Here is a 16,127-nt window from a genome sequence, read left to right as displayed (position 1 = left end):
TGCTAGTCATTTAACCCCCGAATGCTTCCCTAGTAAAATGATCCGAGATTCGGATCAAAGATCCGGATCTTTTCAATGATCCGATTCGAATCATCCGGATCACTGAAAAGATCCGAACTTCGCATCTCTACTCTGCAGTGCACTGACTGCTATTACAACAGAGTATTTAGGCGCCACTAGTCGGCGTCCAACCAATGAGGATCTCTGTCGTGTTTTCCAGGCGCCGTCCTTTGCCATAATACGTCAGAAGTCCATCTAAAGTGATGGTCTTTGCATAGACTCGGCTTTTCCGTGAGCAGAGCTCGTTTTCGGGGATTTTGCCTATCATATCCCCGCACTGTACAGCCGATTGTCCCCCGTAGCGGGAAATGCGGAATACGTCGCCCTGAGTGTGCAGGGATGTGCCTGAGCAGACGGTGCTCTCCCGACATGCTTAGCGGGCCCGGCCTTTCGCGCAGAGGCTTCTGGGAGGGGAGCCGGGTTGTGTGCTGGAGAGGGTGAGGAGGAGGTGCTGGGCCGGGTACACGGATCGGGCAGCAGAGGTAAGGGGCATAGGAAGCAGGCTTACTATCGGGGTTGATAGGGAGTGGATGAAAGGTGGCCTTACACCTGGAAAAGGCCACTCTTGAGGCGGCTGCTGCTGCTAATGGAGGCGCACTATTATATTGTGTGCTGATTGAGCCTAGCTCGCAGTGGGAGATTTAGTGCAATCCTTTGTTGGGGATTTCGGGTTAAGCATGTGCATTATAATTGTTTGTTATTGGGAGCCTTTTTATTATGGCAAATTTTCTACATTCTATTGGGTATCAAAAAAAATAAATCTTATTTCAATAGATTAAGCCTCTTGATGTCCCAGAGGCTCCCCCGGTCTGCCTATGCCAGGACACTTTTTAACTTTTTATAGTATTCGACATTCATGTCAAATATTTCTTGCGGCTGCGTTCTACTCTGTGTATGAGCTCCAGAGGCTTCCTACGTCGTCCACTATATATCCACTGCTGGATGGGACCCTCCTATTTTTTTACACCTCTGCCCTCTTTATTCAAGCGCTTGCGTGAGTATGGTTTACACCTGTGCAGTAGCATGGGGCGGAGCGTGCACTGCATGGTGAAGAAAAAGTCATGTACAGGAAGCTCCATGCTAATTTGCAGACCATACTTTGCGCCTGTGCAGTAGCACGGAGCCATTTGTGCATGTAATTTTCTTAACCATGCAGTGCTTGTAAACCCTACTGGCGCATGCACTTGTATACAGAGAGCAGGGGCTGTAAATATTAGAGGGGTCTGGCCGCAGAAGGGTAGTGGACGATTGGGGAAGTCTCTGGAGCATCCACTCTACAGTGGTGATTATAGGAGCTAGTATGGTTGTGGCGAGCCAGCATGAAAGTCCATAGGGAACAGTTCTCCATTCACAGCAAAATCTACAGCTTGAAGCATTCTAATTGGGTAAAGAATGTGGGCGTATCAATACTACAACTTATCTAAAACCTAGCGGTTCGAGAGGGTGCTGTTCACACAATCACGTTAGCAGAATTTTCTTTTGGACTTTAACGCTGGCTCACGTCAGCCATACTAGCGTCAAAAATAATTGGGTGTGTAATGGTTAATATTACTTTTCTGGAGTCTCATATTCTTATTTTCTATGCATATGAGGCAGCTGGACTCGCAGTCTAACTCTCCAAAAATGTAGTTAGAAGCTTGAAGGGCTGCAATTTTAAGTGTGAAGTGTAACAAGCAGCCATGGCAGCGTGGCACAAAACTTTGCTTCATTTAGCTCCCGCACAGAAATGTGAAACGCGTTGTCCATTTTTTTTTTTTTTTTTTGTTCAAATAAAATTGACATTTCCCACTGTATATGATTGGTGTGTAATATTAATTATGCCTCAGGTTTCTCTACTCAGTTTTTTACTTTTCGGCACTATCCTGTTATTAGGAGTGATTGTTCTTTCAAATACAAATGTATAAAGGATTTCCAAGGTGACAATGGTAAAATAAGAGTGCATACATGTCTGCATAAACTGCTCCTGACGTGGACCGAGTCCTCTGTTTCTCCCTGCACTGCTTTGAACAGCTGTAATTCGTGCCGTAGTCGGCCAACCCACTTTAGGTCATGGCTTCTGAATCTGATCTAATATCAAGTTAACAAGGTGGTACACCTTTGATATCCAGTACATGCTGATTGTACTATATGCAATGCTTATTGGATTCAAAGGGCACTGCAAGCTGAGTGCTGCAGGTACTTGAGCGACTCTGCTGAAGCAAATAGAGCTAGTGATGACCACTGCCTGCAGCTTCACTCACATTGGCAAATGGGGTTGGGTTTCAGAGGGTATCAGAACCACAGCTCTTGGGTCTCTGACTGACATGACACGTGCGCCCGCCCACTTTCCACTATAGCTGGATACAGAGTGCCGAATGGGCCAAGAAAAACAGGTTCTATTATATCTGGGTTTACTATACCAGACATTACTGCCATATACTTATAATGGTGCCTTGCCGGGACCTGGACGTTTAGTTTATGATCCCCCGAATGTTTACTATATCAGAGTTTACTATAACAAGATTATACTGTAGTATCTGAATTAACAACACAGAGGCAAGATCTGCCAATAGTGGTAAAGGGGGGTCGGGGGAAAATGAGTTGAACTTACCCGGGGCTTCTAACGTTCCCCTACAGACATCCTGTGCCCGCGCAGCCACTCACTGATGCTCCGGTCCTGTCTCCAGTTCACTTCTGGAATTTCAGACTTTAAAGTCTGAAAACCACTGCGCCTGCGTTGCCATGTCCTCGATCCCGCTGATGTCACCAGGAGTGTACTGCGCAATCACAGACCATACTGTGGAACAGAGTTGCAGTAGTGGAGGAGTAAGGACCCTCCCAGTCTGTGGTTACAATGGACTGTGAGTTACAATTACGGTAATTCTGATTTACACGATGGCTTACTGCAGGTGGAATACAGGCTCAGAGCATTTGATTGGCCTAATTCCAAGCTGCATGCATTTCACATTTAGTTCAGAACTATTTGCATCTCATTGATCACCTGCATTTACTGTTTCAGCCTTGTTTGTTTTCTCGGCTAAAAATGACACAATGCATTATTTTGTATTTTGGTATGTATGGTAAATTCCTTGCAATACTAAGCTTTCTGGAGCCAGTATGGTTGAGGCGATGTAGCAAGAAAGTCCATAGGAAATAGTCCTCCAATCACAGAAACGTCAACTTAAAGCATTCTAATTGGCCTGAATAGTGTGGGTGCATTATAACTGCAACCCATCTGAAACCCAGCAGCTTGTTTGAGGGTGCTGTCCACCCAATCACATTAGAGGAATTTGCCTATGGAGTTTGTCGTTGGCTCACCTCAATCATACTAGCCTCAACTTCCCAAAGTGTTGTAACTGCTCCTTGGAGATGGTCAATGAGATAGATGTTAAATATTCTGGCTTTCATGCAAGTTTTATACATATTGAGTACAGCCTGAAATTGGCTTGTTTTAAAGTGACACTGAAGCAAATATAATGAATTGGTTGGGTAGTACGGATAATTAAAACACTATATTCGGTACCTGAAAATAAAAATAGGACACTATTTTCTTTGCTACGAATGTTCATTTTTTTTATATATAACATTGCATCACTCTCTAATAATTGCAGTTTCTACAATACACTCAGCATTTTAAATGGTTTCACAGAGCAGGCTACTGACCCTTTGAACTTTTCTCTGCAGAAAAAACATACAAAGAAAAAAACAATGAGACAGTTGAGATAATTGCTTCAAAAGACAGTGCTGTCCACAACTTTATAAAGTCACAGAGCTCATAGCTCTTTTACATAGATAACTGAAGTTTCTTAACTCTTACTGTACTGGAAACAATGAGACTCATATCTGAGCTGCTAATGTTTCTTACTAGCTGTACTACACATACAGTTCATTAGATCATAAGTTTATTTTCACTTCAGATTCCCTTTAAATTTACACCCTGCTGATTATATTCTGAGGTTCACACAATTTGGGTAAAAGCCAGAATCTAATATACCATCTTTACTGCCGCATTGTTTTTCAGCATGTTGGACAGAGTGCCTGTTTTGGGGCATTGTTTTCCTGCATAAGTTTTTGTATGTGCTTCCCAGTGTAACCTATTTTAAGGGGGCCATACACTAGGCGACCAACCATCCAATTCCATTATTATAATCAAATTGGATGAAAATTGCTTCTGCCAAGTGCATGCTCGACCGACAAAGCGACCATTTTCGGGACAGAAATTGGCCGCACAGCCGATCGCGAAGCTAGAAGCTAGTTTGCATATAGAACTTTTTTTTTTTTTTTTTTAATAACTCTTCCTGCATTGGAAACAATATGATACTCTCTTCTTTGCTACTAATGTTCTTTTTCTTAGCTGTACTACACATACAATTCATGATATCGTAAGTTTATTTTTGCTTCAGGTTTGCTTTTAACTAGTGAATTTTTTTTTTCACTGATTACTTTGTTTCCGGTAGCATGCTTTCTCTCCTCACCACCTGTCTTCATACGACAGTGCATTAACTTACTGGCTGACAAAGAAGTGCAAGTTAAAATTGAGATTTATCATTATTGCCGGCAATATTAGCAAGTCTGTATGAGGCCTCATTGTGGTTAACTGACTGAAGGACTGCTGGAGACTTGTGTATGGATAAAGTAAGCTTAAAGGGAACCTTAACTGAGAGGGATATGGATGTTTCCTTTTAAACAATACCAGTTGCTTGGCAGTCCTGCTGATCTCTTTGGCTGCAGTAGTGGCTGAATCACAGACCTGGAACAAGCATGCAGCTAATCCAGTCGGACTTCAGTCAGAGCACCTGATCTGCATGCTTATTAGGGGGCTGTGGCTAAAAGTATTAGAAACACAGGATCAGCAGGAGAGTCGGGCAACTGGTATTATTTTAAAAGGAAAAATCCATACTCTTCTCAGTTTAGGTTCCCTTTCATTCACAAAGGTGTCTCGATTGGGGTTATAAGTCGCCCACCAAATGATTTTTTTTTTCCTGTTTGCTGTAATTTGGTGAGATTGCTACCTTACCCTGGTCATGTTAAAACTTAGTGTGGGGTTTGCTGAAGTCTATCTCTGTAGACATCTCATTATGTTTGTCAATTCAGGTACACTTTAAATCCAGGCACATTAGGTATTACTCCTTAGACCTAGGTCGGGTGTCAAACTCAAATACAATGTGGGCCGAAATTGTACACTGGGACCTAGTCGTGGGCCAATTGGCCACCTTCCACCCTTATAAAGTTCCCTGGTGTCTAATGGCCCCATTCCAACCCCTACACAATTCCCTGGTGTCTATTGGTCCTCCTTCCCCTATAGAGTTCCCTGGGGTCTGGAGGCTCCCCCTTCCCCTATACAGCTCCCTGGTGTCGAGGCCCCCACCCTCCCCTATACAGTTCCCTTGTGTTTTAGTGCTTTCCTCCTACCTTGCCCATATGGCTTCCCAGGTGCTCTAGGGCTTCAGCTCCAATATAGCTTTCCTGGTGGACTAGGGTGGGCCAAACATAATGCAAAGTGGGGAAACCACTGGAGGGCCAAATTTAATGACTCTGAGGGCCAGATTTGGCCCGTGGGCAGGAGTTTGACATGTATGTCCTAGAATAGATAAAGCCAGTAGTCAGCCACTATGCAAATGGGTCTGAGAAAAATGTATTCCATTTTTCCCTCTTTAAAAAAAAAAAGTTTATTTCAGCCGTTAGTCCTCCTTAAAGTACCTCTGAAAAGTTCTAGAAATAGTTATGATTCTTACCTCATAGTAGGAAGCCTCTGTATCAGGGGTAGGGAACCTATGGTTCGGGATTTTGATGGCTACATCTGGCTCACAGTCAAATCAGTAGGGGTTAATTCACTAAGCTACACTGCTCAAGCAGCACAGCTTAGTGTGGCAGAGCAAGTAAAATTTTCGAATTAGGCATGCTACTGTTGTAGCATACATTACCAACTTACTCACGCTCTCCCCCTCCCCCCCCCCCCCCCCCCCCCCCCCAAAACTAACAGCTTCTCCAATTGTCCCACTCTGAGCCCTGTCAGGTCCAGAGACGGTTTAGGACGCGATCCCCACACTTTGGTCCAATATAGGCCTGAACGATTTTAGGAAAAGATTGAATTGCACGATTTCTGCAAGAAATTGCGATTTCAATTCAATACACGATTTTCTACTCACAACGATGGATCAGATCGCTCTGACCATCCATGACACAAAACCTCAATGTGTGTGAACCCAGGCTGAACCCAGGTGTAGAATTTAGTAATAGGTGCCCCTTTTATGCAGCTTATTACTCCTGGAAGAAAAAAAATATAAGGCAGCACAGTGGCATAGTGGTTAGTGCTCTTGCCTTGCAGTGCTGGGTCCCTGGTTCAAATTCTAGCCCGATCCTAGCCCTGCGAGGAGTTTGTATGTTCTCTCCATGTCTGTGGGTTTCCTCCGGACACTTCGGTTTCCCCCCACATCCAAAAAAACCTACAGATAAGTTAATTGGCTGCTGAAAATTGGCCCTATACTATGGTACATATATAGACATATGACTGTGGTAGGGATTAGATTGTGAGCTCCTCTGAGGGACAGTTAAGTGACAAGACAATATACTCTGTACAGCGCTGCGTAAGAGATTAGATATATATCTATATATTATATATTACTATACTATACATTTCTCAGTACTGTGTGACATGACAGCAGTGACTCCCCATGTAGCCTATCAGGGTGACATTTTCACTGTCAGTCACTGCCACCCAGGCACACAGCAGCACACACCACAGGGCATGCAGAGAGGGGACCACAGTAATAGTAGTTTGACTGTCCCCTGCCAGGTAGAAAGCAGACAGAAGTGTTAATTAATTACTGCGTGAACGGCTCGCCCGGGCAGCACGTCTCTCAGGCTCTTCTCATTTTTCGGGCGAAGGGGGGGCGGGACAAGTCATCCTTCCTGTGTATGCCTGTCTGCTGGCCCCATTCACCAGCCTGGCTGTCACCCAGAGAGGGAGGGGGAATGATCCAACTCATTAACCCCTCACTGGCCTCCTCTCCAGCACCTACAGGGAACATTTCTGCTTTTGCTATACGCGACTGAGGAGGAGGGAGCCGGAAGCAGAGCAGGAATCAGCAGCTGCAAAAACCGCAGCTCTGGCGATCTCAAGATCGTCACACTGCTGATCGCGATTTTCGGTTTAAAACCGAAAATCGTTCAGCCCTAGTCCAATAGACTGTCTGTCACTTGACAGGCAGCCTATTGGGCCAAAGTGCGGGGATCTTGTCCTACAAAGTGAATCCAACCCCCAAGTCAGCTAGCTAATTAGCTGTTTAGTCAGTATTTCTCCTGTCTGGCTCTCTGGGAAATTGCTGATGTTGCTGAAACCCAAGAGAAGCTGAAGACGTGTCTGACACTTCTGCTGCCTGGAGGATCAACTGTATACACATCACCATGGCAACAGGGACATGAGCCCTCTGCTGTGCATGCGAACTGTCCTAGTTTGAAACATATTGTATAGCTCTCACGGAATTACATTTTAAAATATGTGGCGTTCATGGCTCTCTCAGCCAAAAAGGTTCCTGACCCCTGCTCTGGATGGTAGAATAAAGCTGCTCATGCACAGCTTTTCTTTTCTTTTGTACACGAGCACTGTATTTTACTGGGCATGCGCTCTTCCATGGCCAAGAGCACATCCAGAGTGGACCTTACTCGCATATTCCCAGTCAGCATGCGCTCTTCCATGGCCGGGAGCACATCCAGCGTGGACCTTACTCACATATTCCCAGTCGGCATGCGCTCTTCCTTGGCCAGGAGCACATCCAGAGTGGACCTTACTCGCATATTCCCAGTCAGCATGCGCTCTTCCATGGCTGGGAGCACATCCAGAGTGGACCTTACTCGCATATTCCCAGTCAGCATGCGCTCTTCCATGGCCGGGAACACATCCAGAGTGGACCTTACTCGCGTATTTCCAGTTGGCATGCGCTCTCCCTTGGCCAGGAACACATCCAGAGTGGTCCTTACTCGCATATTCCCAGTCAGCATGCGCTCTTCCATGGCCGGGAGCACATCCAGAGTGGTCCTTACTCGCATATTCCCAGTCGGCATGCTCTCTTCCTTGGCCAGGAACACATCCAGAGTGGACCTTACTCGCATATTCCCAGTTGGCATGCGCTCTTCCATGGCCAGGAACACATCCAGAGTGGACCTTTTTGATTGTCTCAAGTTGAATAAGTTTAGAAGGGACCCTTCATTGGAACGGTGGGGTGTAAAAAGATATGGGAAGCCTCTGCAGTATATATAGAGGTCTCCCACTACTTGGTTAAGTATCTAGTCTTTTATTTTTAGATAGCTTCAGGGGTACTTTTGAGGCCTGGTTTACCCTGAAACCATTGTAGTGCTATGCATTGTGGATGCTCAGCGCACACAAGTGTATAGCAATGACAATCTGTTACAGTTCGTTGTGTTGAACACACTGCTCCATGCATTTTGACACAATGGCATTGACATACATTGGTGTGCACTATGCATCCACTATGCGTTACAAAGTATAAGGTGTTAACCAGCCCTTAGTGTCTTCATCCTGCCCTGCTTAATAGATGTACAGTATAACACAGTCCAGACTACGCGGTGAGCCAAAGTGAGTGGGTTTTCAGAGGGGGTATCCGCTGTCATAATAGTCATACGCTTTTCAGCAGATCCGTGGACTCGGCTTATGTTGTTAATCAGAACAGCGGAAAGTTGAGGGCAGAGTTGCAGGAAACTTGCCCACTTATTTCCACACACAAGCTTGAGGAGATAATCCTCCTTTAAAGAGGAACTGTCGCGAAAATCTTAAAATTTAAAACGCATACAAATAAGAAGTTAATTTCTTCCAGAGTAAAATGAGCCTTATTACTTTTCTCCTATGTTGCTGTCACTTATAGTAAGTATTAGAAATCTGACATTACTGATAGATTTTGGGCTAGTCCATCTCTCTATAGGGGATTCTCAGCATGGCCTTTATTCTTTTATAAAGACATTCCCTAAAAAATATTTATCCAAAGATGCTACCCAGCTTCCCTGCTCGCTGCACACTTTTTTGGCAGTTGGACGGAGCAACTGCCATTCACTAAGTGCTTTTAAAAATAAAGAAAACCCTGAGAACCCCCCCCCCCCCCCCCCAAGAGAAGATGGGCTTGTCCAAAACCTGTAGGTAATGTCAGATTTCTACTACTTACTATAAGTGACAGCAACATAGGAGAAAAGTAATTTATTGCTAATTTTTCTCTGGAAGAAATGTACTTCTTATTTGTATATGTTTACATGTATTTCAAATTTTAAGATTTTCTTGACAGAGGTCCTTTAAAGTGAACCTAAAGTCACTTAAAAAAAACGAGATTAACTCACCTGGGGCTTCCCTCAGCCCCCTGCAGACGATCGGTGCCCTCGCAGCTCCGCTCCGATGTCCCAGGACCCGCCGGCGAGCACTTCCGGTTTGGCCGTCACCGGCCGACAGGGATGGGAACGCGAGTGATTGTTCGCGTTCCCAGCCTGTATATCGCCCCCTATGCTGCTATTGCGACCTCCTGGCCGCAATAGCAGCATAGGGGGCGATATACAGGCTGGGAACGCGAACAATCGCTCGCGTTCCCATCCCTGTCGGCCGGTGACGGCCAAACCGGAAGTGCTCGCCGGCGGGTCCTGGGACATCGGAGCGGAGCTGCGAGGGCACCGATCATCTGCAGGGGGCTGAGGGAAGCCCCAGGTGAGTTAATCTCGTTTTTTTTTAAGTGACTTTAGGTTCACTTTAAGCAACTGGAAATTAGTGTGACACCAATAGCATGAGTTGGACAGTCATGAAATACTGGTGTCACAGAACAGGAACACGGTTTTTATACTTCACCTGAAAATGTGAAAGGTACATTTATTTTGGCATTGATAGAACACAATTGTTATGTCCTTTTTGAGTGTGCGTTCCTCATTGGCTTGTTAATGGCATTTTACTGTGAAAAGCTTACAGAACTGTCTAAAGAGCCTATGTTTCTATAAATACTTGAAGTTTTTTTCTAGATTTGGTTATTGTCATGGATCTGATTTTGCTTTGGATTAATTTTAATTGTATGTTCAGCAGGTGGAATGAAATATCGACTGCTGCATTAGTCATCAAAATAAAAGCAGAAAATGGCATTTGTACCTCCACCGGGTCCCACTGTGGTGGACCAGACCACCCTAATGAAGAAGTACCTCCAGTTTGTGGCTGCTCTGACTGATGTCAACACTCGTAAGTTTCTTAAATGTTGACATTATGTGGTAGAGGTTGTGTTCTCATAATCTAGGGGTCGATCACCTGGGTTAATGGGAATTGTTGGTAAATTGATTACTTACGTTTTTTTTTTTGTTTTTTTTTGAAACTTCAATAGAGATTAAAATGCTAGCAGGTGCTTGTAACCTTGTATCTAAAATAATAAGTTTGGATGAAGAATGATGTAAGAGAAATATGTTTAGTTACAGATATTGTGGAAAGAGATTAGAGCATCTGCTGTATTTTTACTGCTGTCTGTAACCTGGGGAACATTGCCTCACTTCCTGTACCTGAGACTTCCTTGGCTTCAGGGTGTACTCTGGTGGTGCAGGAACTAAGGGATGGTAATAAAAACTCTACTGAGGTGCCAGTAATTTTTAATTATTGCTGTCTCTGCCACACTTCTAGACTGTCCACTGTCCTGTCAAGCTACCTCATGACAGGAAAGGGAGTTTAGGGAAGGCCTCCCAGATGGTGGCACAGTACAAAGACAAAATATATAATCATTTAAACATATGCCTCCCTGTTGTATGTTCAACAATTAGCATTATTCTTTCCAGGAGTTAGGCTTGAAAATATTTTATTTTGAATTATACGTTTTAATGAAGTTGAAAAGGTGACTTCTAATAATGTGTAGGTAGATGGGAGGGGCCCTACATACAACAAACTGAAAGACAGACCTGTGGCAGGGACATTTGTTTGGTGAAAGGCTTATTTCAAGTGAACAGCAAAATGATGAGACTATCACGCTTGAGCCCACAAATTGTAACGTGTGTGTGTGTGTGTGTGTGTGTGTATGTATGTAGAGTACACACTGGGTGCTGAGAGCTAAACTGATAAGATCTGATTGCTGTCGCTTTGTGTAACCCTTGTTGTTGTACTTCCCTGGTAGTTTGCTATCGTAAATACTCATGTATAAGCTGAGGGGCCCACTTTTTGCTTAGAAACCAGGGAAAAGTGATTGACTCGTGTATAGCCCCCTCCACATTATGAATAGCCAGACATGCCCCCAGTATGCGGAAACCCCTCTTCAGTATATATGTGGTTCTCCTACCTCCCCCCCATACTAGGCAGCCCTCTCTACCCATAGCCAGTGTCTGTGTTTAGGTGTTTCTGAGCAGTCAGGCAATCTGCATTGTTTAAAAGGAGATTAATGTCAGCCTCCATATCCCCCCTCAATTAATATGTCCTTTAACCAATTCCTGCAAAATGGATGTTTTAAAATGTTCTATTTGTGCACTTATTGGTGCAAATTAACGTTTTTATAAACGTCCGTTTTGCGCGGCTCCCCGCCTCTGTCCCTTCCTTCCCCGCCTCTGTAAGCTGATTGTAGGAAGCTTACGGAGGCGGGGAGGGAAGGGAGAGAGGTGGGGAGCCGCGCGATAGAGGAGGCGGGGGAACGGCACTGAGTTGCAACCAAAAGGTAAACAGCCGACTAGCGACAATCTGCGTGTCGCTAGCCTGTCGGTTTTAATAATGGGGGGCTGCAGAGCATGGGGGGAGACTGGGGGCAGACTGTAAGGAGACAGAGGCTGGGGGGCATTTTATGCAGAATGTGCCTATGTGTCCTAATACAACCCACGTTGGGTTCTCTTTAAGACCTGTACTAGTTCAAAAGTTTAAGAGGTTCAGAGCTGTCAGATTAATACTCACTGCACTTGACCGCTATCATGGCTTAATTTATAGTACATTTTACTGCAAAACACACACACACACACACACACACACACACACACACACACACACACACACACACACACACACACACACACACACACACACACACACACACACACACACACACACACACACACACACACACACACACACACACACACACACACACACACACACACACACACACACACACACACACACACACACACACACACACACACACACACACACACACACACACACCTCTGAATGACCACAAAATATTGCATATGCATTGTGCTTGTGTATTGGTCATTCACATTGAGTGGTTTATAACCTAGGTTCTCAACGTGTGGTACGTGTACCCCAGGGTGCACTCTGGCTTGATATACTTAACTAAGAATAACAAATTAAGAGTTAGAAAATGATAAATATTATTTGACCACCAAATGAGTGTTTTAGCTAATTAAAAGCAATGGTAAATGCTTGGAAATTGTTTAGAACCAATTTCCATTAAATATTTGTCAAGGGGTATTTGTGATAATGTTTACTATGTTTTGGGATACTTGGTGAGTACAGGGTTTTAAAAGGGGTAAATCCCAATAAAATGCCGGGAAACACTGATTTATAAGATCTGATGGCACTTTGTTTACTGTTTTTTTTTGTTTTGGTTTTTTTTTTGTAAATGTTTTTGTTCCCCTTTTTCAGCTGATGAAACAAAGTTAAAAATGATGCAGGAAGTCAGTGAAAACTTTGAGGTATGCATATTATTGTACACTGTACACAATTAATATAACTTCAGTTTTTTCCAGTTAAGAATGAAAGCCTGTCTAGTAAGTCTCTCTCAGTGGGTTTGGTTTCTCATGGTGGAGTAAACAGCCAGACAGGTCTCAGTTGGCATATGTAGCTATAAACTCTGCGTATATCAAAAAAGGGCGCCTGGAAAAAAGGGCGCGGGGTGTAGCCGAAATTAGAAGTTTGAATGCAAAACCGTATTTTTCGTTTAAGAGGTTATAAACGATAATTTAGTGCTAAATACGTTAAATAAACGGAAATGAAATGGCAAAATACCGTCTATAACAGTAAACGAATTCTGAAATGAAACGTCAAATAGCGTCTATAGCAAAAACGATATTTACACTTGTATTAAGCATAGTACTAGAATGGTAGGTTTTACAGGTATTTTACTACAATTATACCTAACTTTAGGGTCACAGATATCTCTCCTTATCCCTATCCCTCACACCTAGACCCCCCTTTGTGTAAATACACATAATGTAATAAATTGTATATATTACATATATTGTACTATAACTATACCTAACCTTACTCTCATACAGAGCCCTCCCTGTACCTATCCCTAACCCCTATACCCCCCTGGTGGTGCCTAAACCTAAGACCCCCCTGGTGGTGCCTAAACCTAAGACCCCCCTGGTGGTGCCTAAACCTAAGACCCCCCTGGTGGTGCCTAAACCTAAGACCCCCCTGGTGGTGCCTAAACCTAAGACCCCCCTGGTGGTGCCTAAACCTAAGACCCCCCTGGTGGTGCCTAAACCTAAGACCCCCCTGGTGGTGCCTAAACCTAAGACCCCCCTGGTGGTGCCTAAACCTAAGACCCCCCTGGTGGTGCCTAAACCTAAGACCCCCCTGGTGGTGCCTAAACCTAAGACCCCCCTGGTGGTGCCTAAACCTAAGACCCCCCTGGTGGTGCCTAAACCTAAGACCCCCCTGGTGGTGCCTAAACCTAAGACCCCCCTGGTGGTGCCTAAAACTAACCACCACCCTGGTCCTAACCCTCCCTGTACCTATCCCTAACCCCTAGACCCCCTAGTAATGCCTAAACCTAACCATCCCCACTGCACAAAACACGCTAAACACATATAAACAATAATATATTTAATCCTTAAAATACTTCACTTCAAATAACATGAATAAAATAATTTATATATTTGTAATAGAATAACTAGCCTTAAAATCACGTAGAAATCTTAAAATAACAGTAATTTTGTAATAGAACAACTAGCCTTAAAATCACGTAGAAATCTTAAAATAACAGTAATATTTAAAGCGATATTTTAGTAACTATAATCAACGCATTAGAAGTGTAAAAACAAAGTTAATACCATAAGCGATGTATTTCTAATACAATCAGCTTTAGAAACGTTATTTAGGCATTATACATATGAAAACGAATTTTAAATGATAAAAGAAGTGTAAACGAAATTTTAGTTGTTATAGTTTTATAAGCGCATTTTTAAAACGAAAAAAACTAGTTAAAACCCATATAAGCGAAATTTACAAACGAAAAAATAAGTATAATACAAAGTCTAAACGAACTTGTAAACGATATTTGTTATAAACTTTATCCTGTAAACGAAAACCTTTGTTAACACGATCCCTGTAACCGCTATTTCTCGTGCGCCCTTTTTTCCTGTCGGGCGCTGAATAGCCGATATTTTGCATTGCAGTCTATGGCGGCGCCCTTTTTGTCCACTATCCCTGTGCGCCCTTTTTTACTAGTTCCATAAACTCTTGGCAACTGCTCTGCCTTCTCTAGTACAGTTTCTGTTCCTGTCTTGGTAAATAGGCCTCAATGGATGTTGTGTGCTGTGCTACATATAACAAAATCCTCATATATGGGTGCCACAGCTCTTCACCAAGACATATCAAAGTTTGTTAGTTTACAATGGCCTCCTTTTTTTTTTTTCTACCTGTACAAAATTATTTAAAGTGGAAAGGCCTGTTCATATTTGTAGTGGCCCCGCAGCACTGTGTTTTTGCATCTTTTCTGGCCGGTACGGTCAAGCTTCTGGTCTGGCTGTACTCCATTGAATGGTGAGCTATTTAGGTGCCTTTTCTTAACCAATTAGGGGTCCTCTCCCTCTACCTTTAACAGTCTGTTGCTGGAGATTTTCTGGTTTTATTCCCAAACTCCCTTCTCCATTGTACAATCTCCCACAAGTGCCCTGAGTGTGATTAAATGGTCTCCCTGAACAGAGTAGTGCAGCACTGCGTAATATGTTGGTGCTTTATAAATACAATAAAAAAAATAATAATAATAATTGTGCATATACTATTGGATTTAGGACAGCATTGGCGCTTTGGAGTGGCAGCAGACTTTTAAATTTGCTTTAAAGTACGGTACCTCTTTAGAAGGCTTCATGCAGCACAGCCTGCAATTGCTGGTGCAGATTTTTCAGAGAAATAAGTGTAGTATAAGTGTAGAAATAAGAGGTATGGCCATTTACACCCACAGTGACTGTTATCTGCAACACATGTACTTTAGATCATGTGACCACACAAAATGGTTACATTTGTTGTTGTTGTTTAGTTAGTGGTTTGATGGCATAAATAGATCTGTACAGGTTGTCCCCGACTTACGAACGACCCGCCGATACGAACGGCATGGATTCTCTGTTTCCATGGGAACAAGCCCCCCCCCCCATTTTTTTTATTGGACTTGTAGTTTTTGAGAAAACCGATTTTCAAAAAAATCAAAGAAAAAAATGGCTTTTAAACTTGTATAAACAGGTACAAAGGGCAGAGGAGGTACAGGGGACAGAAATGGCACAATGTTCTGACGCAACAGGTTCAGGTTAAGAACGAACCTACAGTCCCTATCTCGTTCGTTAACCGAGGACTACCTGTACTTGGATATTGGCTGTAAGGTAGCATAGGGACATTTTTTGCTGCCCCTCATCCACCAATTCTGCACTTTGGAACAATTGCTAAGAGGAAACAATACAGCAGCCTTGTATGACTTGATGGGTGCTGCCATCCACCAGCCTGCCACAGCAGTTTCACTAATTGGATTAAAAGATGCCAGGATCTGAGAGGTGGCAAGTATGGACCTTGCACTCACAGGGTAAATGCATACCTTGCTTATTTGTGCACTTTAATACAAAAATACATGTACAGGTGTGTGCTTTTTTCTGGTCAATGTAAAAGGCTATTCATGTGAACATGTGAAAAAAAAAAAAAGTGTCCATTGTGTGAATAAGTCCAAATGATGAAAGATTTTTGCATGCTTGTTTATGTGCGCTTGTAATGGTTGTCTTGCTTGTCTTCTCTAGAATGTCACCACATCAGCCCAGTATTCCACCTTCCTGGAGCACATCATCCCACGCTTCCTCACCTTCCTACAAGATGGTGAAGTCCAGTTCCTCCAGGAGAAACCTGCCCAGGTATTTGG

General features: G+C 43.5%; 1 protein-coding gene across 6 annotated transcripts in view; it reads left to right on the top strand.

Annotated features, from left to right (window-relative positions):
• The first annotated feature begins 459 nt into the window (after positions 1 to 459).
• Positions 460 to 16,127, top strand: part of TRRAP (transformation/transcription domain associated protein) — a 265,491-nt gene continuing 249,823 nt past the window's right edge. For 5 of the 6 annotated variants that reach the window (XM_068244615.1, XM_068244613.1, XM_068244614.1 and 2 more), the window contains exons 1-4: positions 460 to 542; positions 10,106 to 10,258; positions 12,644 to 12,693; positions 16,009 to 16,119. In XM_068244615.1, coding sequence (XP_068100716.1) covers positions 10,159 to 10,258; positions 12,644 to 12,693; positions 16,009 to 16,119 — 261 coding nt within the window. In that variant the 5' untranslated portion in view covers positions 460 to 542; positions 10,106 to 10,158. The remainder of the gene's footprint in view (positions 543 to 10,105; positions 10,259 to 12,643; positions 12,694 to 16,008; positions 16,120 to 16,127) is intronic. The other variant, XM_068244611.1, reaches the window with a different exon arrangement.

The sequence above is a fragment of the Hyperolius riggenbachi genome, chromosome 7, assembly GCF_040937935.1.
Source record: "Hyperolius riggenbachi isolate aHypRig1 chromosome 7, aHypRig1.pri, whole genome shotgun sequence".
Taxonomy (NCBI): Eukaryota; Metazoa; Chordata; class Amphibia; order Anura; family Hyperoliidae; genus Hyperolius; species Hyperolius riggenbachi.
Note: the sequence above shows the minus strand (reverse complement) of the source record. Positions and strands in the feature narration are given on the sequence as shown.